General features: G+C 33.9%; 1 protein-coding gene across 1 annotated transcript in view; it reads left to right on the top strand.

Annotated features, from left to right (window-relative positions):
* LOC110101543 (protein fluG) overlaps positions 1 to 25,948 on the top strand; it is an 84,437-nt gene that overhangs the window by 45,219 nt on the left and 13,270 nt on the right. Inside the window, exons 8-16 of the mRNA XM_020829474.2 lie at positions 3,084 to 3,132; positions 3,754 to 4,022; positions 4,649 to 4,821; positions 10,238 to 10,358; positions 10,432 to 10,484; positions 10,554 to 10,683; positions 19,358 to 19,503; positions 20,087 to 20,278; positions 24,356 to 24,588. Coding sequence (XP_020685133.1) covers positions 3,084 to 3,132; positions 3,754 to 4,022; positions 4,649 to 4,821; positions 10,238 to 10,358; positions 10,432 to 10,484; positions 10,554 to 10,683; positions 19,358 to 19,503; positions 20,087 to 20,278; positions 24,356 to 24,588 — 1,366 coding nt within the window. The remainder of the gene's footprint in view (positions 1 to 3,083; positions 3,133 to 3,753; positions 4,023 to 4,648; positions 4,822 to 10,237; positions 10,359 to 10,431; positions 10,485 to 10,553; positions 10,684 to 19,357; positions 19,504 to 20,086; positions 20,279 to 24,355; positions 24,589 to 25,948) is intronic.

Consider the following 25,948-nt stretch of genomic DNA (forward strand, 5'->3'; position numbering starts at 1 on the left):
TAAAAGTTCATTAACTTGCCATTTAACCTCATTTCCTTGTTAATTCGAGGCCATTCCTCATTTCAGCTCTTTTTTTTTTTGTGCTTGGATTCGAGTCTAGGAGCAAGGCATTCCAAAAGGCTGAAGGTCTGTCTTTGGATGAGAGAAAGAAAAGAAGAAGAATAGAATGGTGAAGGAATTAGGAAAAGGAAATAAAAAAGGTAAGGAAATAGTTTAATAATTTGTTTATAGTAGAATTTAATTTATAAGTTCTTAATTTAATAATACTCAACTGTTATTAGGATTCAACTAGTATAATGAGGAGAGGAAGTTTTGAGTTAAAATTTTTATTTTGGAATTAATGGATATTATTTGTATGTGTATAAAAATATATTATAAGAATAGTAGAAATTGTAACAATTGTGAAACTTGGGTTGTTTAGGTGATTTATAAGCGTAAAAGGTTGCGAGGAGTCAAAATCGAGGAGGCAATGCGTCACGTTGGTAAGAAATACGAATTCTAATTTAGAAAGTAAATTATTTAGTCTTTCAGCATATACAATTACATTTGAGCAAAATTTAGTATGAAAGGCATTAGAGATTCTTCATATTATTGAATGTATCCCGACAGTCGAGTATTTAGGAGTAAACGAATACATGTAGATTTTAACGATTCAAGCTTAAAATTAAGTATATTGTTGTGAAACCTCTTAAGTAGAAAGAAGCAAAACTCTTAAATATTGAGGTGCCTTTTGATGTAATGGTTTGAATTTCATCAACGAAACTCAGTAGTTAAGCGTGCTCTGGAGAAATCCTGGGATAGGCGACCTCCTAGGAAGTTATACCAACAGGACAAAACCGTGAAGCCCTTAGACCAAAGCGGACAATATCTCGATAGAATGCTAATATGTGCCACAAATTTTCCTCATATTCCAAAATTAATTGGTGCTCACATGTAGTTTAGAGGGATATATAGAACTATGTACAATTTATAGAATGAAATATATTTTTTCTCGTATTCCAAAATTAATTGGTGCTCACATGTAGTTTAGAGGGTATATTGAACCATGTACAATCTATTTTCATAAAATACTTGCATATTTGTGTGTAACTCTTATTTTGAGTTTACAAAGTTTGATGCAACTGTATAATACTTAAAATAAAATAACCTCATATAAAACATCTGTACACAGTTGTATGCAACATTTATTTTTGAATTTAGAGGGCTATACAATTCTTAATTGGAGTTTAATGGATTATACACATTTATGTACAACTTCTAGAATAAAATCTATTGTCATGAAGCTCTTGTGTATATTTTTTCTTTGAGTTTCGAAGGTTGTATGCAACTATGGACAACACCTAGAATTTTCATATAGCACTTGTACACAACTGCTATAACCCTTTAGATTTAGTGGGATATACAAACTATGCATAGCCCTTTGAGCTTATAGGGTTGTAGACAACTATGTACAACTTCAAAATGAACTCAATTGCCATAAAGTGCCGTAGCACAACTATATACAATTCTTTAAGTTCAGGGGGTTGTGCACAACTAATTACACAACGTAGAATCACATGAAGTGCCATAAAATACTGTACATTTATGTAAAATTTAGGGTTCTGTGCATGGTAGTGTGCAACACCTAGAAGGAAATGAATTATCATAAAACTCTTACACTGTTTTGAACAACCCTTAATTTATGCTTTGAAGATTGTACATAGCTGTGTAGAGCTTTTAGAATGAAATGAATTTCACTAGAATATCTCCATGGTGAATAAAACTTTGGTTTTGAGTTTAAAGTGATATGTGGAACTTTTTACAACTTCTAGAATGAAATAAATTAGCATAAAGTCTTATTTCATCTCTACTTTGATTTTAAAGTGTTATACGTAGAATGAAATTAATTGCCATAAAGCCTCTGTAAACAACTGTTTACGTCTCTTATTTTGAGTTTCAAGGGTTGTGCATATCTGCATTTTAACTTTTGGAATCAAAAGAATTGCCATAAAACAACTGTGTATAATTGTGTATACCACCGAAAATTAAATAATTTGCCAAAAGAATATACACACAGTTGTGTATTGTCCTTTAAGTTTAAATAGCTGAACACGGCTGTGTAAGGATAAAAAAAAATTAAAGAGTTTGCCATGAAATCCTATACACATATATGTACTGCTTCAAAACTATTTTAAAGACTGTCATAGTTGTTTATAGTTGTTTTTTTTTTGGACATTGTTTTCCCCTTTTTTTTTTTGAAAGCATTTTATCTGTTGCTATCTCTTTTTGTTTTGGCTATATACACATATGTTTTTTTTTTTTTTTTTAATGTTTGGCCTCTCTGCCATTTATTCATTTTATCACGTATATTTTATTGTTGCTAACTACAAAGGATGGAACAACTCTATTAAGTCATCTTTAAACAACTGAGAACAAACCATAAATGAGAGCATACATTTAAACCCTGCAAATATTGTGTAATACAAAACAACAAAAAAAGAGAAGGGGGTTGTGGGTGGATAAGCTAATAGGGGTAAAACATTGGTTAAGAAAAGTTTCAGTTCTTATGAGACAATAGGGGAGGTAAATTCGAACATGTTTAAGGCAAACTTATTTCTGAAAATTTTAAAATCTTTAACATTCGTTGAAATCTTTTTTTTTTGAAAAATCTCGATAATTTGTTTGTTGAGCTGCGTTCCTTCTTAGTTTTTTGGAGAAATCTTCAATAATCGCATTATTCCAATATTGGGGTTTAATGCCCCGTGTTCTCTTCTCCTGAAGAAGATGGAATAGGTGGGAAAATTAAAAAACTCTAATTTTTAACTTCAGGTTGTTTTGCGGCTATAAAAAATTGATCATAAGTATTGTTGAATAGCTGTCTTGCCACCATCGGCCCTCCATACATAGAGCTGAGTACTTGTCCATACATTCCGTGTTATAGAGCTAACCCACCCTAACAGTTCTTGAATTCTTCCTGTAGAATTTTTTATTATTTAACTTAGGTTCGGGCTTGAATACATCAGTTTCTTTTGTTTCTAATGCACCTTTTTTTTCCCAATTCCATTCTTGTTAATGCTGGTAATATTTTCTTCTTTGATTTATAGGTAATGTACAGCTCAGATGGTTTTGCATTTCCTGAAATATATTATCTAGGTATGCTGGCAATTTTAATGCTTTGTTGCCTTGTAAAATTTCTTTTCTTCGTATACTGATGGTTTTGCACTTCTTCAAGATTTATTACTAAGTACTGCTTGATCCAGTATAACTTCTTTGTAATATGAGGTAAATCCAATCTGCGTATGATAGTTCATACTAGTTTATGTGTTACTGAACAGATTTGTGTGATACATGCTTATCCTGAATTTTATAAAACTAAATGTACTTTTTCTATACCATCCAATTACAGCTGTCATGAACTGTCGATGGTCTTACACAGTTTTGATATTACTTGAATTGCTACTATTTAATCTACTCTTGAAGGCCTTCTTGTGGCTTGCTTGTGTACTGGAGTGTGATTTGTGTATATGCAGCTTACTGATGAACAATTTTATGATCCCTTACAGCGCTATCTTTATAAATACAAAGAATGGTTCTTCATTAATTTTAGTAGCACTCTATAATCAATAAATCAGGGCTTTATGAGCATATGATTGTATTAATTTCCAACTTTATATTTTATGTCATTCTTGTTTTTTTGTAGATTTAATCTTGATCGTTTTAGTGGCCTTCCATGATCACCATGTATCACTTACTGAGTTTCTTTTACTTTTATAGGTTCAAAGAGATCACGTGAGGTTCTGTTCCATGTTTTGTCTAATGCGTGTGAGGATGGTGATCTTACCATTGACGAGGCACTGGAAGCTGTTGAAGATATATTTAGACAAAATGCACTTCGGCTTTACAATTTGAGTGCTATTGTTGGTTCTACTGATTACAAAAGTTACAGCATCCAAAAAAGCACATTGAAGATTGACACGTTACTAGAAGATATCATGTTTGTTCGTATCATCTGGGCTGATTCTTCTGGGCAACAACGATGTCGAGTGAGTCTTTCCCCCATTGGGCTATCGGTGGCTCTACTGAGTTATACCTGTAATGGCCTTTTTTTTTTCATTTAGTAGCGGTTGATCAAAATCAAAGGGATATAGTCATTGATCTTATACGTTTAAAATGCTTCATAGCTTATTAGCTATAATTTTGTATTGCATGTCATTTATTGAAATATTTACATTAAGTTTTTCAATTCAATAATTTGGTTCATATTTAGGTTCTGGTTGTTTTAATCTGCATTTCATGCGATTCAATCCATGTAAGTTTGATGCAATCAAAAATTTGGGAGAGTGACCCAAATTTTTAATCACAAAAACAAAGACTTCCTATATAAAAGAATACTAAAATTGCTAAAGAAATCCACCAAATTCTAAAAAGACATAAAAATAAGAAACAAAGATACTTTTATAATATTAGAGAAAACTCTTACATTTCATGACACTTACAAACTTGACTCTTAAAATTAAACGACTCAAGCAAGACACCCTAAAGTTGCTTCACTTAGATGCTATCAGTTTTAGAATAATAAGTATAATAATCCAGAACTCTCAAGTAACTGACACTCTGGAAGCATGCAGAAGTATTTCTCTGAATTGATTTAATTCCATTGTGTATTCAGGTCATTCCTGTAAAGCGCTTTTATGAAGTTGTAGCCAACACTGGTGTAGGTTTGACTTTTGCATCAATGGGTATGACTTCATTTGCGGATGGCCCAGCTGATGGAACAAACCTTACTGGTACTGGTGAGATCAGACTGATGCCGGATTGTTCAACAAAACATCGAATCCCATGGTACAAGATAATTTTATTTGTTTGATAATTGTACTTCATATTGGATGATAGTATATTTTTCCACATTCAATTTATGAAAATTTCCAAAAAATGAGGCGAAAGGCCATGACTATTTTGATGGTGCTGAAATTGATCCATATACCTTTACTAAACCATATTTGTTGTCATTCATTGATAATTTCCATGGATCTTGCATCCTAGTATATTGAGGAATTCTGTCATTCATATTTTGATCAGTTTTTGAGTACCTAATGCCTGAAAACATCTTCAATCATTAATGATGAAAAATCGAAAAAAATGGACCACTTTTTTTTTTTTTTTTACCATTTAGTTATAGAATCCATCTATGTCTACACTCGTCACTGTTGCTTTTGTTCGCACTACTTGTAGTTATTTGAATGGTAGACAAAATTGAGAACCTTATATGTGATAGGTAATAGGTATAAGTTGTTTGCTTTGAGTGTGGATAGATAATTTAATGAATTTTTGCATTGGACTAGTTGGCCATGATCAGGAGTCACTTGTCTTGCAAGTAACTTTATATTTTGCTTGGCACATGGAACCATATCCTTCCTCACTAAATTTTAGGCGTGGATTTGCAACTCGTTAGCATTGTCGAATGCCATGGCATATGTTACCTTTAAGTGGTATGTTAAATCACAACCATCCCTTGACACTTGATCCCACGGCGAGCATGGGGATCCATGGGAGGCTCACCTGGATCATGCCGATCTCCTTCCATATTTGGGTGGCTGATTCATGAAGGATTATATTAGGGCAATCATGCATGATTTTATAGTTATTTATTTCTTTATTAAGATATCCTGTATAGATCTATAAATAAAGATAGGTTTATGTAATAAAATTAAGCCTTTCCCTCTCCAATTTTCTAAATTTAACATGACATCAGAGCCAGATTCCCACCACCGGGCTTAATTGCCAAAACTCTGAAGAATACTGGTCCTTCCATTGATCTTCATTGTTGGAATCGTTGGGATATATAAATCGAAGGAAGTGGAGAGGAGCAAGCACCTTCATTGGCTTTGGAGATCGAACAAGAGTCGAGTGGTCCAAACTGCTCATACCCTCTATTTCATGCCTGCGGCCAAAAGATGCGGAGACGGGAGTTTCTCGTACGTTCCTACATAGGGGATGAATCGAGAAAGAAGAGGACCGAGCAAGGGAGCAAGAAGGATCGAGAGGCTCCCTGTGTACATGAAGCCGAGTAAACCGAGCAGTTCATGTGACCTGGGAGTCACTCGAGTCAACAAGGGACCTGTGCTTGTGGCTTCTATATGCGCTAGTGTTGAGCCTAGCAGTCTGTTCTTTGCATGCGACCAGAAGCTTTGTCTTCACTTCCTTGGGCTAATGTCTTCACTTACTTGGGTCAATTGAAACAGGCGACGAAATGAATGAACATAGAGGTCAAGCCGAGCAGGAGTAGAGGTCTGTTCTCTGTGTGCGACTGGTTCAAAGGCTCAAGTGGCTTTTTCATATGTGATCTGGGGGGAACCAAATTGAGTGACAATTCTAGCATGCATATCTTGAGCCGGACCAAACGAGTAGGAGATGAACTCAAAGGATAATTAATCAACTTTCCCTGTTGCCCTATCACCGACCTTCATTGCTGTTGTCGGGATCCTGTGGGCTGCTATTTAACGCAAACTTTATTGGTGCCCTAAACTTTGTTGGCTAGATTTGTCTAGACTTCATTGTTATCCTTTACCACTGTAATGTCTGAAGCTAATTCCTCCCAAAGCTTTGACCAAATGGACTCTATAGTGCTTCAAGGAAGAGGAGATCTCCAAAATATGCAACCTTCCTATCACGTAAGTAGGAAGAATTACTTGAAATGGTCTCAATTTGTGAAGACCTATTTGGAAGGGAAAGGAAAGATGAATCACCTCCTTGGGGTCGGATCAAAAGAAGGAGATCCTAATTTTTTGGCATTGGATGAAGCAAACTCCATGATTATGTCATGGTTGTGGAATTCCATGATTCTAGAAATTAGTGATACTTTCATGTTCCTATTTACTACAAAGGACATGGGATATCGCCAGACAAGTCCTCTCAAAATCTAGGGATGTTGCTCAAATCTTCAAATTTAAGGTCAAAGTGGGAAGCACAAAATAAGAAAATAAGACCGTGATTGAATATGTCACTCTCCTTAAAGGCTTGTGGCAAGAATTTAATCACTATAGATGCATATAGACCAAGTGTACAGAAGATGTTGTTATCCTAATAAGCTTTATTAAGAAAGATAGAGTGTATGAATTTCTTGTAGAATTAAATTCAGAGTTTGACCATGTTAAGAGTTTAGATCATTGGCAAATATGAGACACTTCACTAAATGGACCATCTCTCTCATTCATGCTAAGGAAAGCCGAAAAGGGGTAATGTTGGAATTAAAGACTATTGGTAGATCAACAATTATGACAACCAAAAGGAAAGGGGTAAGGATTCGTTAAAACCTAAAGACAAAGATTTCCTTGGTGCAAATATTGCAAGAAATCAAGACACACAAAAGCGACATGTTGGAAGTTATATGGAAAGCCCCCAAGAGGGGTGGAATCAAAGAACTTGCTAAAAGGGGATATCATAAGGTAATACTACACAAGTTAACCCAACCAAAAACCACAGTCCAGTTTCATAGAGCTCAATAAAGAAGATATTGAAAAGTATAACAACTCTTGATATCCCTTGAAAAATCACCTATATCTTTCTTGCACTTTCAAGTAAGTTTCCTATATCCATCGGATTAAGTGTCTATAAAAATCATTTGAAAGGTTTATGGATCATTGACTTAGGAGTCACAGATCACATGATATACTCAATTATCCACTTCATCAACTACACTCCTTACCACGTGATAAGAAAATCATAACAACTAATGGTTCTCTTACCATAGTAGCAGGCCAAGGAGACATACCCTTATCTCCCTCTTTCACTCTAAAAATTGTGCTCTAGGTTTCTCATTGTCTAAAAAATTAATCTCCATACATAAACTTATTAGTGATCATAATTGCCAAGTCTTATTTAACCATGCGTGTTGTTTATTTTAGGACCAATGATCGGGGAAGAAGATTTGACTTGCCAAGGAGAAAGGTAGACTGTACTACCTGGAAGAGCTGAACAAATCTACTATTATCAATAATGGCTATTAATGTTATCCCTATTTAATAATAAATCTACTATTTGGCTTCATCATTTTAGATTAGGACATCCATCTTTTGATGTCTTAAACACCATGTATTCAAAATGTTTTTATGAGTTGAAAAACTGAGTTATCCAAGCATAAAAAATTCTTTTTCCAAACAAAAATGAGAGATGTCATACTCCCTTCTACCTTATTCATAGTGGTATTTAGGGACCCTAAAAGACCCTTAACATTTCGGGGACCCAGTGATTTGTATCCTTCATTGACAACTATACTTGAGTCTCTTAGATCTTTCTCTGCAAAAAACAAATCCGATTTTAGCATTATCCTTCCCATTTTTCACACCATGATCCAAAACTAATTCAGGGTGAATATAATGAAATTTCGTTCCGACAATACTTAAGAATACATTAACCACTATGGGCTGAAACAGTCACCTAGAGTTTGGTTTGGAAGATTATCAAAAGTCATGCTACTCAATGGATATTGACAGAGCTAAGGGGACCATACACTATTCTTCATACACTTAGACTTAAGGGAGTCACAATTTTATTAATTTATGTGGATGATACCATCTTAATTAGGAATGATGTAAAGGATAAAGTGAGTCTAATGAAATTTCTTGGCTATGAATTTGAGATAAAAAAATTTGGTAGGTTGACATATTTCCTTGGAATTGAAGTGGCCCACTCCACTAAAGGAATCTTTATTTCACAACAGAAATACATTATTGATTTTCTTAAAGAAACAGGTAAACTAAGTTGTAAATCAGCATTAACACTAGTAGAACCAAATCTTAAATTGGGGGAAGATAAAGAGAATCCAGATGTAGATAAGGGAGCTTACTATAGAGTTATGGGGAAATTAATCTACCTTTCTCACGCCAGACCAGATTTTATCTTTGATGTAAGCATGACAACCAATTCATGCAAAATCCAAAGCAGAATCGCATGCAAGTGAGACAGAATATTGCACTACCTTAAGAGGAATACATGAAAAGGGATTCTCTTCAGAAGAGAATGTGGAGTAAACTCATAAGCATATATTGATGCAGATTATGCAAGATCACCAGTAGATAGACGATCAACCTTAGGATATTGCACAATCCTTAGAGGAAACCTTATTATGTGTAGGAGAAAGAAATAGAATGTGGTGGTAAGGTCTAGTGCAGAATCAGAGTTCAGAGATATGGCCTTAGTAATATGTGAACTATTATAGATCAAGATGATTCTAGAAGACCTAAGGATCAAATTGGAGTGACCCATGAAGCTACATTGTGAAAACAAATTCGAAAGCAACATAGCTCGCAATTTGGTTCAACATGACTTAACCAAGCATATAGAAGTTGATAGACATTTTAGAAAGGAGAAATTTGACAGTGGTCTTATATGTATCTGCCAAGCCTCATCAAAAAATCAGCTTGCATACATTCTTACCAAGAGACTTGATAACTCTATCTTTCTAGGACTGATTATCGAGCTGAGAATGAAAAATCAATATTATTTAGTTTGAGGGGGAGTGTTAAATCATAGCCCTCCTTTGAACCTTGATCCCACGGCCAGCATGGAGATCTATGGCAGGCTCACCTAAATCACGTCGATCTCCTTCCATATTTGGGTAGCTAATTTTGGAAGGATTATATTAGGGCAATTATGGATGATTTTTTAGTTATTTATTTTTTTATTAAGATATCTTGTATAGATCTATAAATAGGGATAGTTTTGTGCAATAAAATTAAGCTTTTCTCTCTCCAATTTTTTGAATTTAATATGGTATATTTATGGCATACCCTTGGTTTGGTTTTAAATTGAATTCCGATATAGTATTGAAGACGATAACATAGGCAGTTGTGCTTTGGCAAAGAACTGGGGCAGACAGGTTCTTATTTATCTAACCATCAGAATATATGAAGTTAGTTATATTCTTTGCCGCCATCACCCGTACACCCACCCACACACGTATACAATGTGCATTATTTTGTATTTGTGAGTTTATATGTCTATGTGAAAGTGTATGCATTATGAATCATTTAAGTGTCATGGATTTTTGTTTGTTGACAGCGCATTCATTGTTTAGCCTACTAATTAAGGTTTTGACTGTAATTTCTTTGAATTTTTTTTTTTTACATGAATATTGAACACATAACTCATCAAAATCCCCTCTAAAAATTCCTGAGAAATTTTGAAGTAGAACATGTTATTTCTTTGAAAAAAAATATTTTTCGCATATCATTTGATCATGGAGTTTCGCCCACAATAGGTCAAAAAAAGAGGAAATGGTGTTGGCCGACATGCAAATAAAACCCGGTGAAGCCTGGGAATATTGCCCTAGGAGTGCTTTGCGAAGGCTAGCAAAAATTCTGAATGATGAATTTAACCTGGTACTCTCAATTTCTCATCTTATATACATCTAGGCCTTTCATTGTTTTTATACATTTTTTATGGTTTCTGTAGGTAATGAATGCAGGATTTGAGAATGAGTTTTATCTGCTAAAAAATATTATGAGGTAATTGGTGTACTTCTTTGGTCACAATAAATGCTCCCATCGTGAATCTTATTTCATTTTTTTGTGCAGAGAAGGGAATGAGCACTTTGTTCCATTTGATTTAACATCATACTGCTCCACTTCAGGATTTGATGCTGTCTCACCTATTTTGCAAGAAGTTAATGCGGCACTTCAGGTCTTGGATATTACGGTCGAGCAGGTATATTTTTTGTGCCTTGTAATCAGTATTTATAATTTTATGAATCATTTACTTATCTCCCATTCATATCACGTGTCTGACGCTTGCACACCATTTTTTGTGGAGTGTCCGTTCTTGCTTCTAGACAAGAACTTTTAATTGCCAATCCCATCTATGCTTTTTTTACTGTTTCATTCATCTTTGTTAGGGAGTGTGAACTACTAAAGGGAATCAAAGATGGGTTAGATGCACTGATAGTCAAACTCATTTTAAGCCTAAAAGCTTAAGCCTTTGGCTAACTATGAAGTATTTCTGCACTAATATATTTTCAACTACCCAATTTAGGACTAATTCTAAAACTCTCATGTGCCTTAACAACCCCTTCGCATGACAACTATCCATAATTTTCATCTTTCTATGTTGAATGAAAGTTTTACATATCATTAAGTTTCATGCACCATGAGTTCACTCAATCACATGGAATCATCTTAACTGTCATTTGCCCTTGATCTTTGCTCAACTATGGTTGCAGGTAGCCATGACAAATGAGAGCTACAGATTTTATGAACACTTAATTTCTAATCTAATCAATAATTTTGTTGCCTCTTGTTAAGAAGTGTGGGATCAAAGGGGGTCTGAGGTTCTTCAATTTGGGCACCACTTTCTGCCAGTATGGAATCAAAAGGGGGGACTGAATTGGAGTATTGGACTAAATACATCAATTATTAAATTTGTTTTCAACTCCAAAGCTAAACCTATCAGTGAGAAACAACCACTTGTTTTTTCGACATTGGCTTATTTTTCAACTAAAGATATGGAAGCCATAAAATTTGGACTCATGCCAGGCTAAATCAATTTGGATTTATGCCGGGTAGGTCGACTCCGGAAGCCATACATTTATTAAGAGGTTTGATGGAGAAATATAGAGAAAATAAAGAGGATCTACATATGATATTTATTGATTTAGAAAAAGCATATGATAAAGCTACAAGAGAAGTGCTATGGAGAGTTCTTGAAAAGAAAGGAGTTAATAACGCTTGTATTCAAATCATTAAAGATATGTATGCAGGAGCTATTACTTGTGTTCAAACGCAAGGTGGTTTGACCAAGTATTTCCCTATTTCGGTGGGTTACATCATAGATCAGCCTTAAGCCCATATCTTTTTGCTTTAGTCATGGATGTTCTCACTAGACATTCGCAAGAGGATGTACCTTGGTGTATGCTTTTTGCTGATGATATTCTTCTTGTTGATAAGACTAGGGAGGGAGTTGAAGGTAAACTTGAATTATGGAGGTCAACCTTAGAGTCTAAAGGTTTTCGCTTGAGTAGATCTAAAACGGATATGGAGTGTAATTTTAGTAGTAATAGACCTAGTGAGGGGATTGTGACTTTGGACGATCAAGTCATTAATAGGAGTACACGATTTAGATATCTTGGATCTATTGTTCAGAGTGATGGTGAAATAGATGGGGATATTATCAACAGAATTCAAGTTGGATGGTTGAAGTGGAGGAATGCATCGGGCTTGTTGTGTGATAAAAAAGTACCCCTCAAACTTAAGGCAAAATTCTATAAGATGGTGGTGAGGCCTGCTATGCTTTATGGTGCCGAATGTTGGCCATTAAAAGAGAAGCATAATACTAAGTTTAAGTGTGACAGAGATGAGGATGCTCAGGTGGATGAGTGGCTTTACCCTTAGAGATAGGATATGGAATGAGCATATATATGAACAGGTTGGAGTAGCTCCAGTAGAAGATAAGATTAGAGAGAGTCGCCTTAGATGGTTTGGTCACATAAAACGGCAGCCTTTTGATGACCTGGTTAGGAAAGTAAAGGTATTAGATTTTACTTATGTTAAGAAAGGTAGAGACAGACCTAAAAAGACTTGGTTAGAAAATATTTTAAATGATATTTCTCTATTAAATTTAACCAAGAATTTGACTTTTAATATGACACAATGGACAAAAAGGATTTATGTAGCCGATCCCACGTAGTGGGATAAAGGCTTGATGTTGTTGTTGGCTTATTTTTCAACTATCTAATGTGGACTAAACCTAATACTCTTGTATGCCTTAAGATTCTACATCGTCGACTTCCCTTTTTCTTCTTCGCCTTATCTATTGCCATGGACTCTTTTAGTTATCTCTGTCTACCATAAATCATTGGATTTTATCGATGGGCATGTGATCGAATTTGGATTTAGATCATTTCCGATTCTAATATTGTATAATGCAAGCTCGTAGCTATCACGGTTATTTTTTTGATTGGATTCCGGTGCAGGATTTATGATCCAAACTCAACTTTTTTCAAGCCAGTATTTGCCATTTCTTCTCATAATTTTCTAGATTTATTTCATTCTGATGTGTGTGCATTTCTCCAGGAATGTTCTAAACTTACTTCTTTTCCTACTAGCAAAAAAGAAGAAGCAATATCATTATATATGCTAATTTATGGAAATAACTTCACATAGTTGTATGTTATATTGATTTCATGTTTATGATCAATATCAAGGTTTAAAATTGTGCAATTGGTTATTGAGGTAGTTTTCGTCCTTGAGGCGAGGCATAAATCTCAAATTTTAAAAATTGTGTAAAGTGAAAATGAAGGTTAAAGTGATTTTTTTTGGTATAATAACTAAATAATATATTAAAGGGTTACATATTAACTTTTTATTGAATTATAAAATAACAATTTTGCATAAATATGAAAAAATATTGCACAAGATGTAATGTGACAAGTGATAATATGCGTAAAATAGAATTAAAATCTAAACATTACAATAGCAAGACATCATAAAAAATGTTATGTAATAGGAGAAGGAGAAGGAGAAGGAGATGGTGGTTGCGGCGGCGACCATCCCCAAGCGATCACCAGCAGTTATAGTGGCAGGATGGTGGCAGGGAACTCATGGTTAGAAGTCAAGAATGGGAGCTACGACATGGATGCAATGGGTCCGTGTGGAGGTGTAGTTGTTTAGATTAGGTTAAAACTAAATATTTTTTATATATTTATAATTTAAAAAAAATGACATGTATGAGGCTTTCGCCTCATGCCTGTGAGGCGAGGCACACCTCAATCAGATAGAGGCATATGCCTCAAAGCACAAGCATGAGGCGTGCACCTCAATGCTTTTTGCAACAGAATTGCACTGAGGCACGCCTCATATCGTGTAATTTTAAACAAGGATCGACATCAATTGTAACAGTTCATGCATATATTAGAATATGACTCTTGTCGATTAAATTTGTTCCACAAATTTTTGCATAATCTTTGGGAAATATGGTGTAGCATAAATGTGCATATGATTAAATCAGTTTTTGTTGTTGTTATTTAGCAATTAAATGAATGTCAATTGAATTTGATTTTTATCCTGCTAAAATAATTCTTTTCATGCTGTATCCAGTTTGAGGAAAAAAAATCTAGCCACGAGGAATATTCAATTGGATCATTTTTCTAAATTTGAGATGGCAACTAATAAATACAGTAGATATTGGGAATATATTAATCTAAATTCTGTCGCATATGATGCAATTTTCTTATTAGTATGGAGTGGATAATGCAATGATGTATATAACATTTCATATTTTGTTTTACAGTTATCATAAATATTTAGCCTTCTTCTAATTATCAGTGTGGGCTATAGTTGTTCATTCCTAGTGAGCGTTAAGTGAGATGGTATTATGTTATTAGAATTATGATATGTTCTTTTATCATATTATTTGCTACCAAAGAATCAATCACTATTTGGTATGTTCTTTTGTTGAATTATTTCCACTATCGATGCTTGTATCACAATTATTTGCACTAGTAAGGATAGCTTGGGTATATTTCCAGATAGTGAGGGTAGAGGTATAACTTTGTCAAGCTACCAGTTAATTTGTTATTGGACCATGAGTCATGTTTCAAATGCAAACCGCATTAATACAAGGCCTTTACTCAAGACCTACAAAACTATTACCCTTCTTATGTCTATGCTGCAAATCCTAACAACACTTGAAAAGTCCCAGGCTGCCGAGTAAAAATAGCAAAAATGCATAAATAAAAGAAAATTCCAGCAATATTTCAAGATGAAAACGGTTTAAATATTAAACAAAAAAATGTCCCAGATTTTGTTTTTTGGCTAAAACAAATTAGCTTATCTATGACACAAATAAAAGATTATGCTATGTTATCCAAATATTTCTACATTAGTCTTTCATCATATCTAAATGCCAACATTTGAAAATAAAATTTACAAGAGGTGAGATTTTACCAGAATCTGAAGAAGAATCTAAGTTAATGGAAGGATCGTATCCTTGAAATGGTGCAACAAAAGCTAAGTTAATGGTAAAATCATTTTTCCTGATCATCATAGTTGTTCCTTTTTAATTTTTTCATGAGAAATTTTTAATATTATTTTGAAGAGGGGTAAGGAAGATATTGTGAAATCAAAATTTCTTGAGTGATAAAAGTTGAGGAATTGTGAAACCAATGAGTCTGGAAGATCTTCTCCTTTGTTCGATCTTTGGCATCACAAGATGCCATCCAGTTGAAATGGCATCACAAGATGCCAGCTGAAATGGCATCATCCGAAAACAAATTTTAAGCTAATGCTAAATAGGGTGCAACTTTCAAAAGGTTTTTCAGAAATATACCTTTTGGAGGCTCGATTTTAGGGTGTTCGAAGCTTTACAAAGCGATAAATTGTGCGATTCGACAAAGGGAGGGGATTTACAATGATCAGGCAACGGTTTACACAAATAGCTGTTTAAAGTTGGTGTGAGAAGCTCCCCCGATTCACTGTTAGAAGAAGATGAAAAGCGAAATTTCAAAGGTGAATTCACGGTTTTTAGGTTGAATATTGTCGAAATAAGAAGGGGCTTTGCGTCATTTTATCCTCTCAGAACTGCAAAACGCAACAAACCGCGGCGATGTTTGTAGGTCACATAAAGCAGGCAGTGAACGGAAAAAGTTTTAAACCTATGTTATAAATTAGTGCTCCAAACATACTCCTAGTTGAGTTTTATACAGTGAAGCACTAAAAAAGCCATCCCAAACACAGCCTATATCGTTGCACTTGAAGCAAGGCCTAAGGTTTTATTTTTTCAAACTAGAAGAATACTAATATACTTGTTGCTTCAGAATGGGTAACTTTTGAATTTTCATTGATGTTATAATATGTAAACTCATCATGGTGCCTCATGCATGACAGTGTATTCCTGCTTTGATTGATTTGTCTTAACTTTCTCAGGTAAGCTGGTTCATCTATTAGGCAATCCTTGTCATAAGTTGAGACTCATTTTTGGTGTAATTTTCATTTCATCTTAGATAACTGTATGAATGTATTACAATCTAAAAATCTAAACTATGGATCTATGCATTTTAGTTTGACCGGTCAATTTCATCTTGACAAAAATGACCCATTGGGATAGTGCATAATATTTGACTTTATGCAATACTATATTTCAGCCAAAAAAAGCATGGAAAACTTTTACGTCCAATCTATCATCATAAGAAGGTACTTTTTATTTTTTTGGTTATGTTGCCATCCATATTGTGGTTATGTTATCTAAGACGGTTTCCATAACCCTATTTGCTATAATTATGCATGATATACGGTCTAGGGATGCTGCAACTTTGTTCTTTACTTATAGTAGTCTTCTCACATTAGAAATAATAAGTCGAGAGTTGAGTAGCAAATGACCTAATATTGACTTGCAAGGGACTCTATCTAGCTATTAAATCCACCTTGGTCTTGTGTTCATGCACTGGATCACTGTCTAAAGAGGGTTCAATTATAGAGTCAAGATCATGATTTTGGGATCCAACAGCCTAGATTTGCACCTTTGCATTATGGTTGCGTTGAAGCTTTAATGAGGTCTTGATTCCTTATTTTTTTAGATTGGGAAGTGCCCTTATTCGTTATATGTTCCTATAAAAATTAAGCATAGTGTGACCTAGGCTTGAAAGGCCTCAAACTTGCATTAAGGTCATATATAAAATCTTTTCTTTGTAGATTTTCCAGCATACCTCTGTGGTTAGCTCCTTTTCTGGTGACCAAGTTTGTCAAATTTGGCTTGAATATTAAATATGGTGCATGAAATGAGTAGGTGAAGTCCGTGTCTCAAAACCTCTTAAGTCAATTAATTCCATGAAAAAAAATGAGGACCTAAACTAAAAATAACTAATATGCATTAAGAACAGGAAATATCAGCAAGGAGTTCTAGATGGAAAAAAAACATAGAAATATAAAAAAAAAAAAATCCCAAATGTTATATTGTAGAAGTAATTAATGAAGCTATATGCATTATGTAAATAAAGATTTCTGACTTTGTATGTGGTCTATCTAAACCGTATTATCTTCATATCTAATAGCATAAGCGATGTACTAGATCTAACAAAGAGATGATGATTTTATGGAAGAGAAGGAAGTTCTGGAAAAGCTCATCATTGAAATTGGAAAATAGAAAACCAGTAGCCGATCTAGGAGAAGCAACCGAAGGGCCACACAGGGAATCGGAACATGCGACCAGAGGAGAAGAACCAGCCACGGGAAGAGCCAGGCAGGGGAAACCGAAGGGCCACAGAGATGGGGGAGATGGGGGAAGAACTAGGACAACTAATAATGAGCTGAAAAAGGCATTCCATTAAACATTAATGAGCTGGAGCCTAGCAGCTCCCCAAAAATAGCAAAAAACCGAGCAAAAGCCAAGCCCAAATCGAGAAGCCGATATCAGCCAAAAACAAGGCATATAATTTGCTCCCCCCCTTGCCCACATCAGATTCTCCTTCGGTTGAAAGTGCTCATCTCCTGATGAGGATGCTTTAGATTTTTCCCGACGAGACGAAGGATCTGCATCCAATTCTTGAATCTTGGCTGCATATTTCTTCAGGATAATTTCTTTTTCTTGCTTGAATTGGTCTTGTAGAAGTCTCTTTTTCTTTATGTATTGCTTCATAAATACATGCATCTTCATCTGTAGTTTGTATAGTTCGTTTTGAATTGGATCAGTTGAACTTCCTTCCGACGGAATCCATCTGTCCATAGGGATTTGGAATTCAGGATCTTCTGGCTGATTTTCACCCACAACTGGTTCAATTTTTTTATGGTTTTCCATTTTTTAAACACCTAAACAAAAGACACAAATAACCTAGGCTCTGATATCAATTTGATGCAATCAAAATTAGATCGCAAGCTACTAGAAAATCCTTGAGAATAAGGAAATACACAAAATACTACACTTAAACAACTTTCATAGTAGAAAGATGACGCTTACAAGATTAGAACATAAAATTAAACATAAAACACCTAAAGCTGCTTTCATTCATTTGAGAAGAAAGATACATGTGGCATGGAACTTGCGGAGAGAAAAAAGATATAAGAAGCTCGAGACAAAATCGAAGAGAGGACAAGCTCGCAAGCTTTTCCAAGAAGAAGAGGAGGAATGGAACAAGCTCGCAAGCTTTTCCAACAAAAACCCTCAGGTTTTGTTCCAAAATTCTGTCCATAATCTTCTCTTTTTTCTCTTACAAAACATCACATATTTATAGGAGAAAAGGGGCATCCAAACAGCCCAAAATACCTCCAACCGAGCCAATCAGAACAGAGAAAATAGAAGGCCAGCAGCCGAAGGGCCACACATGGAACCAGAATAGGTGGCCAAGGGAGAAGAACCAGCCACGGGAAGAGCCGAGCGGGGAAAACTGAATGGCCACAGAGAGGGGGGGAGAAGGGGGAAGAACCAAGACACCTAATAATGAGTTAGAAAAGGCCTTCCATTAAACATTAATGAGCTGGATCCTAGCAGCTCCCCCAAAAACAACAAAAAAACGAGCAGCCAAGCCCAAAGTTGGACATGACCTTGTCAATATTTATTAAGAAATAATATGGGTCTAGTTGGACACTCTTTATAAGTGAATTAAGCATATTTTGGGACTACGCTTGGGCATAGATTTGGTAGCATGGCACACTTGATCAACCAAATTTGAGATAATATTAGGCTGGGGCAATAGTCTTGATCCGAAGCTAGATGCTATCCGAATTGGACTCGATGACAATTTTTGGCTCAATTTCTTAAGAATAATCTTGATTCCATCTATCCTGAGTCCTGACCTAATGAAATTCACTTTTTATGACTTCAGTTGACTTGGATCGACTTGAAAGGCCTTGGCTTATGCCTGAACTCTTTTCCCTTATTTTTGTCTGGGCCATGTTTGGACAAGGCTTCAAACTCCTTAGACCCAAATCAAATCAACTTGAGCCCAGCTTGACCTGCCCGGTGCCCACCTCTATTTTGAGCACTAGCGCAAGAGGTGCTTCTTTGCCAAGTTAGTTTGTATTTGTTATTACTGTCATGCTCATTTTTTTTAATTTCCTTAGTTTTTTGCTTCCGTTACCTATGATTTGAAATGCAATAATACATTTCAAGGTAGTATTTAAATCTTAATGTACTTTTAACATGCCATGTTATGTTTTTGATTGATCTATTGGGTCCCCCCTTTTTTTTTGTCCATTTTCCATGACAATGTCGTAGCTTCATATTTTGCAAAAGCTTGTGTTTTATCTTTCAACTGCATAGGATTTCTTCATTCTATCCTTATATATGGCTCTATGTAGTTAGTTTATCTTTTTTATATTGATTTTCCTTTTGCAGTAGTAGTATCTAATTTGGTTCATATTTTCTTTTTGTTGTCTGGCCTTTTCTTTGGTGATAGATACATGCAGAAGCTGGAAAAGGACAGTTTGAAATTGCTTTGGGGCATTCATGTTGCACATCAGCAGCTGATAACTTGATTTATACTCGTGAGACTATCAAATCTATCGCAAGAAAACATGGGTTACTGGCTACATTTGTCCCGAAGTGTGTTTTTCATATCTGTTTTACAGTCTGTTTTCTTTCCAAACCTTTGTAGTTGTTTATATAGTTGACGTAGTCACGTTTGGAGTGCAATGCGCCTGCGCTGACATAATTTAAATGATTTTCCCCTCTTAGCTCTGATATAAGTTTGTTTTCTGATAATGGATTGTTTTTTTAAATCCCATTGGGACCTTTTGCTATTTTATCTTTGAAGAAATAATATCTATATTTATCTTACAAGTTGAATATTCTTGCATCTATTTATTGATTTGCTTGGTTTTCGGTAGTTCTTGGGATGCCTTCCTTTTTCAAAGTTCGTTTTTTTCTCTTCTTAAATAAACTTTATAATAAACAAGTAGCCTACCTTGTAATTCATCAATGCTATCCTAGGCTTGCTTGTTCTCTCACGTATGGAAATTTCTGCACTTCTCAGTCTTAAACTCTTATGCCTTTGCTTTCTTGGTTAGTATGCCAAAAGCTGATAATTAATAGACAGGCTTTTTACGATGCATGGAAGTACAAATTTGATTACTTGATTGTTTGTCGTTTTATTTGGGATTATTAAATTCGTACAACTCCTGCATAGGTACTTCTTAGATGATATTGGCTCTGGATCTCACGTACATTTAAGCTTGTGGAAAAATGGAAGAAATGTTTTTATGGGATCAGAGGAATCAAAAACTCCATATGGCATGTCTGAGATTGGAGAAAAATTCATGGCTGGTGTTTTTTACCATCTTCCATCCATTTTAGCTTTTACGGCTCCACTTCCGAACAGGTAGGTTCCTTGTTCATGCTGACAATTGATTGAAAATATGTTGTTTCCAAATTATTACTTTTGTTTTCTTTCGTGCTGATAATTGCTTTAAAATAAGTTGTTTTTTATAATATTAGTGAAATAACTCTTTTTTTATTTATGCATGTAAAGTGGCTGCCTTATTGATCCCTAGTTTGCAGTTCAACCTACTATAGGCACATTGTGTCATGACTCATTCCAGAAGATTGAAAAGTCCAAGCGGGAATAGATGGTTTGACGGAGTTTTGAAATTTTAGTTACAGTTGTTCATACTTTTTCTTATTCATAACTTCTAATATATGAAAAGAGCTGCTAAATCACAAAATTCATTCTAAACAAAATATATAACAATTCTAATAGAAATGTCATTATCTTGTTGTGCCATGTATACAATATGTTGATTTTTTTATCCAAGTCTTTATGTTTTCAAGCTCATGCCCTAAAAAATATTAATTAACTACAAGGGTGAGTTATCAGCATAACTCTGGATACATTTTATCTCTAATTTACAATAGCATAAAAAATTTGAGAAAATAATATGTATGCTGCTTGTCGTAATAGTTGAATCAAGTTAAAAATCACTCGACAATACGTTTTATTAAAATATGATAATATAAGAAGTTATGAAACATTTTTTTGTAGAGTAATAACATGATTATAAGAAACCATTATTTTATCTTGTTTATCTATATCATTTGTATATAATGCATTCACCATGGGAGCATTGTTTAAATTATACAATTTAAGGCATTCTTTATCAATATTTTTTTCTATTTTATGCGTAGTGTTCTTGACTTCCCTAGCTAGTACCATAAAGGATGAGTTAACAGTCAACTTGCACATATAAGCACTTTTATATAGTCATTAAATTTGCATTTTTCATATCATAATAACTTTCTATAGTACATTATATAGTATAATTAATTGAAACATGATATGATAACTATCGTCTATTTCAACGTGATCAATAATTTTAATAGTAAAGATAAATCAAAATTAAACTTGCAACAATTGATTGAATAAGTATTGATATCATTAAATGCATTTGATTTAAAAGAAGCATTATTATTATTATTATTTAGAAATTTGACTACCTACCTCAACATGGGAAGATTTGTTTTGTCACTTACTCCTTAAACTCCATTAATTTTACTTGCATAAAATCATCCATATGTAATCTTCATATGAATGAATTTTTTTTAAACTATACCTATTTCTTTTTACTAAAAGTTTAACTCTTTATTTAATAATATTTTGCTTTCATTATACATGATTAATCTTTTCTTATCTAAGCACATATATTATAACTTATGTTTAAAAGTACTTAACACAACACTTCAACTAGATTACAAACCATTTTAATTTTATTTATTTTCTCATTTAAATTTTCTTCATTTTGGTCCTTTTACATAAATACAATTATTCCCATTGTCTGATGTCTGAACTTTCTCTTATAATTATCACATTTCTCTGTCCTTTTAAATATGAATACGTACACACTATTTCAATTAATCATTTAATTTTATTAAGTAACAATGTTGTCATTAACCTTTAATTTTTTTTAATTTAATGTATATAACTTTAAAATTTAATTCTTTTTTTTATTTCATTAATCAATATATTTATTTTAACATCATGAGCTTGTATGTTAAATTATAAATTTAAAATCGAACATTCCAACCTCTTTATTTAGATAAACTAGGATTATGATAAGAAATAATATTCTAAATGAAATTCTTAGTTATATGCAGTCTAAATTCCTAGTTATAAAACTTTAAAAGAAATTTAAGTATTTATTTTGAAATTTAAAATATAATGTTTTTTTTGATAAAAAAAAATTCTTAAGCAGTCTTTCATGCAAAAGAAAAACCCTAAACTTGTCATCAATCGTACGATCTCCATTGTTTACTTTTTTGTATCATGCGAGGCTGCTCGTTCCCGCTCAATCTCTCTTGTGCGTTGAAGGCTTATACTCCATGGTGTGCGGTCTCCCTCGCCAATTTCCTTCTGTTGCTAGGCGCAGTTTTTCTTGCTTACCCAATTGCCATATTTTTCCTCTAGTTTGCTTTTCTTCCTCTAGTTTGTGAGATTTCTCCTTGTCACTTGCTCTTCCTTGGCCACTTGCTCTCCTCACTTTCGCCTACTCACTCTTTCTTGCTTTGCTCCCTCTTCCTCTATTTAACGGTAGAATTGCCGAAAAATTGATTCACTGGAATTGTTGACATGAGCCGGTTCCCCTTAATTTTTGTTACTACAGGATTTTACACATTGTAATGTATTTTACAATTTAAGTTGCTCCATATATCACTATAGTTCTGTGAGTTGTGTGCTATATGTTTTCGGTCTCATATTTCATTTTTATTTAAGGATAGTACTTAGTGCAATGGTTAGGTTGCTATCCCTTAACAATAGGGAGGGCATGTGTTGGAATGCAAAAATATTCTAGTTCTATTCATTTGAGCGTGCCCAGATCACACAGTTGGCCAGAGCCTTCTGCCTTGAGCCTATATCCAATCCCATAGCTATCAACTTTAGTAGCTGGAAACTACCCTGAAACATGCAAACTTGAATGAAAACAACATAGGAGAAATGACAACAAACTACACCATCTATTTATCAATGAGAATCTTTCCTTCTTTTCATGAATTACGTATAGGGGAAAAATTCTTGAGTGGTGTTGTTTTTATTGATTAGTGCTAACCTATTGATTACTTCATAGAGGGGCATGCAAAATGCCAAGATATAGAAAAAAGGTCTGGCTCCTAAAATTTTCCTGTTCGAATTGTGAAAAGCTGGTGCCGATTATTTGTATTGATTCAGAACTTTGTATACAAGAACAGATTCTGTTGCAGTTACATAAGATGCATAATTATTTCCACATATTGCATCCCTTTATGGAAGGACAAATTAGTCAACTTCTAATCTGTTTTTTAATCACTACCGAAAACTTGTACACATTTTATGAGAAGAACCAAAAATGTAAGATATATGTTGAAATTCACCTAGTAATATTTCACAATCTAATGAGATGGTTGTAACGAGAATTCTCATGATAGTACTTCAGGCCTTATGGTTGGATTGAGCTTCAATACAAACTCAGAGTTCTCAATGTGCTTGTTCTTAAAGGTATGTGGAGATCATTTGGAATATTTTGTTCAGAGTACAATGATTAAGATGTGGTCAATGCTGGTGTTGATTCTTTAGAATATTGAGCCAATTTTCTTTTGGTGCTGGATTATTAAGATACGATCAATTCAGGTGTTGATACTTCCTAGTATATTGAGTATTATCATTCGGCAAGGTACCTTTTGCAAAATTAATGAAAACCTATAAATTATGATTGTATACTGTTCATAGATGTTAATGGGTTTCACTAATTAGTGGCATGAGATCATTCCTGAAGCAACATCATCATCATCTACACTTATCCGAATTACTTGGGGCCAAAGTAAAAGATAAAAAGGTTGAGGTTTGATGTTAGGACGACATTGAACAATAAAGCATTTGCACAAATCAATGAAACTCCCCAAATAGTTGGGATAAAGCTAGTTATGGTCATGAATTTAAGGACTGCAACTTGTGCTAAAATCCATGAGCTCAAATCATTGGGATAAGGCTACTAGTATTTCTGATGATTAAGGAACCTTGAGCAATCAATATATAAAAAATTTTCAGTAAGAAAATGATGATTTCCGCGAAATAATTTAAACAGGTTCTACATTCTGTTTGCAGTGATTTTGAAAAATAACATGGTTAGAAGCATGTAAAATATCTGGTTCTTATAAGATGAGAATTTAAGCTTTTAATAGGCTATACTTCACTTCCCACTGGCCATTTTGTACTTATTTGTTAGATATATCACTTGCTAAATGGGCACACTTTGTCATCACCCCGATATGCTTCATATTAATTTTCCATGAGTTTTATTTGATCTGGCATTCTGTTTGTACCTCTTGCTTATTTTTAAACATTGAAGTTTATTTCTCTTCATGGAGATTCTACTTCAGGTGGCATTTATTTTATTTTATTTTTTTTTTTGTGATTTTACCATTTTAATAGTTATGATCGTATTCAACCAAACACTTGGAGTGGAGCATATCAATGTTGGGGAAAGGAAAATAGAGAAGCCCCATTAAGAACTGCATGTCCACCTGGTATATCTCAAGAAGTTGTGAGCAACTTTGAGATCAAGTCCTTTGATGGGTGTGCAAATCCACACTTGGGTCTTGCATCAATAATTGCTGCTGGGATTGACGGCCTTAAAAGAAATCTTAGCTTGCCAAAGCCTATTGGTATGGTTATAATTTTGCACTTTTCATTGTTTCAAAATATTTGTATTTCATGATTTGCTTTGCATTACCTATTTCTTTTGCTATCATGCTCGTGGAAATTTTGGTTTATGCAATGGCCAAAAAACGGTTATCACATGTTAGCACAGATTGAACATTTTAATTAGTTGTGAAAGGATATTGTGCTTTTATCCATAGCTTTACATGTTGCATGTTTTTCATTTTTTTGCTGCTTTATAATTCCAGCTGACATCTGCCAGGATGAACACAGAGAGAAAACAAATACAATGTAACATAAACATTCCTATCAAATCTAGGTGGTGGATTCTTATAGATTTGTATTTCAACATTCCTATGTATGAAAGCATTCTTTACATAATACTGCTGCATGTACCATCTGCGATTGACTATAAGAGAAATCAAGTTGCATATTGTATTTATTTTAGCAACAACAACAACAACATCAAACCTTTGTCCCACTACGTGGGGTCGGCTACATGAATCCTTTTTTTCCATTGTGCCTTTTAAAAATCAAATTCTCGTTTAAATCTAATAAAGAAGATCATTCTAATACTTTCTAACCAAGTATTGTATTTATTTTAGCAAGAGAAGAAAAAAAATTCTTGGTAGTAAATTTTACAATATTGAGTATATTCTTTGGCTACTAATCTGACTTTATACCATTCCAAGCTTTCATCTATTCTATATATTACAAAAAAAATTATCTGCATCTTACCCTTTTTTTTAGCAGTTCAAAAATATCCCAAAAGGCGAATTTTTTTCAAAGCTTTCATCTCCTCTCTTAACATATTTCTAATTATTGTTTTCTAGTGTCTTAAATAAAGCTTGTGGTATTGTAATAAAATTAGAGCTAATATTTGTAAGAACGACTATGTTTAGGAGAAAATTTTTAAAAAGGTGTGTAGCATATTTGGGATACAGAGAAGAATTTGCATTGATGGGTTGATTATTGTTATTTGGTAGCTTGCTGGAGTTTTTTGTTGGGCTTATTCCTTTCTGTATAGACCTTAAGTGTTATAGTGTCTAGATTTGTTGGAGTTTGTGTTAAAGGAATATTATCCTTCAGTTGAGAGTTCTCTCTCCGAAGATGAGTTTGATTAAAAAAATTTACTTCTCATCAAAGGTGACTTCTTTTGAAGTGAGAAATTGTTTAAGGGAAGCATAATGATACTTATACATTTTTTGTGGGGAGAAATACCCAAAAAACGATACATGGCTTTAGAATCAAGTTTACATTTGTGTTGTTTATAGTGTGGACATAGGCAATGCTCTCAAAAAAATTTTGAAAAATTTTTTATAAGAATTATTTGATTGGAAGAAATTAGCTATATATATATATATA

This window comes from Dendrobium catenatum, unplaced genomic scaffold, assembly GCF_001605985.2.
Source record: "Dendrobium catenatum unplaced genomic scaffold, ASM160598v2 fragScaff_scaffold_600, whole genome shotgun sequence".
Taxonomy (NCBI): domain Eukaryota; kingdom Viridiplantae; phylum Streptophyta; class Magnoliopsida; order Asparagales; family Orchidaceae; genus Dendrobium; species Dendrobium catenatum.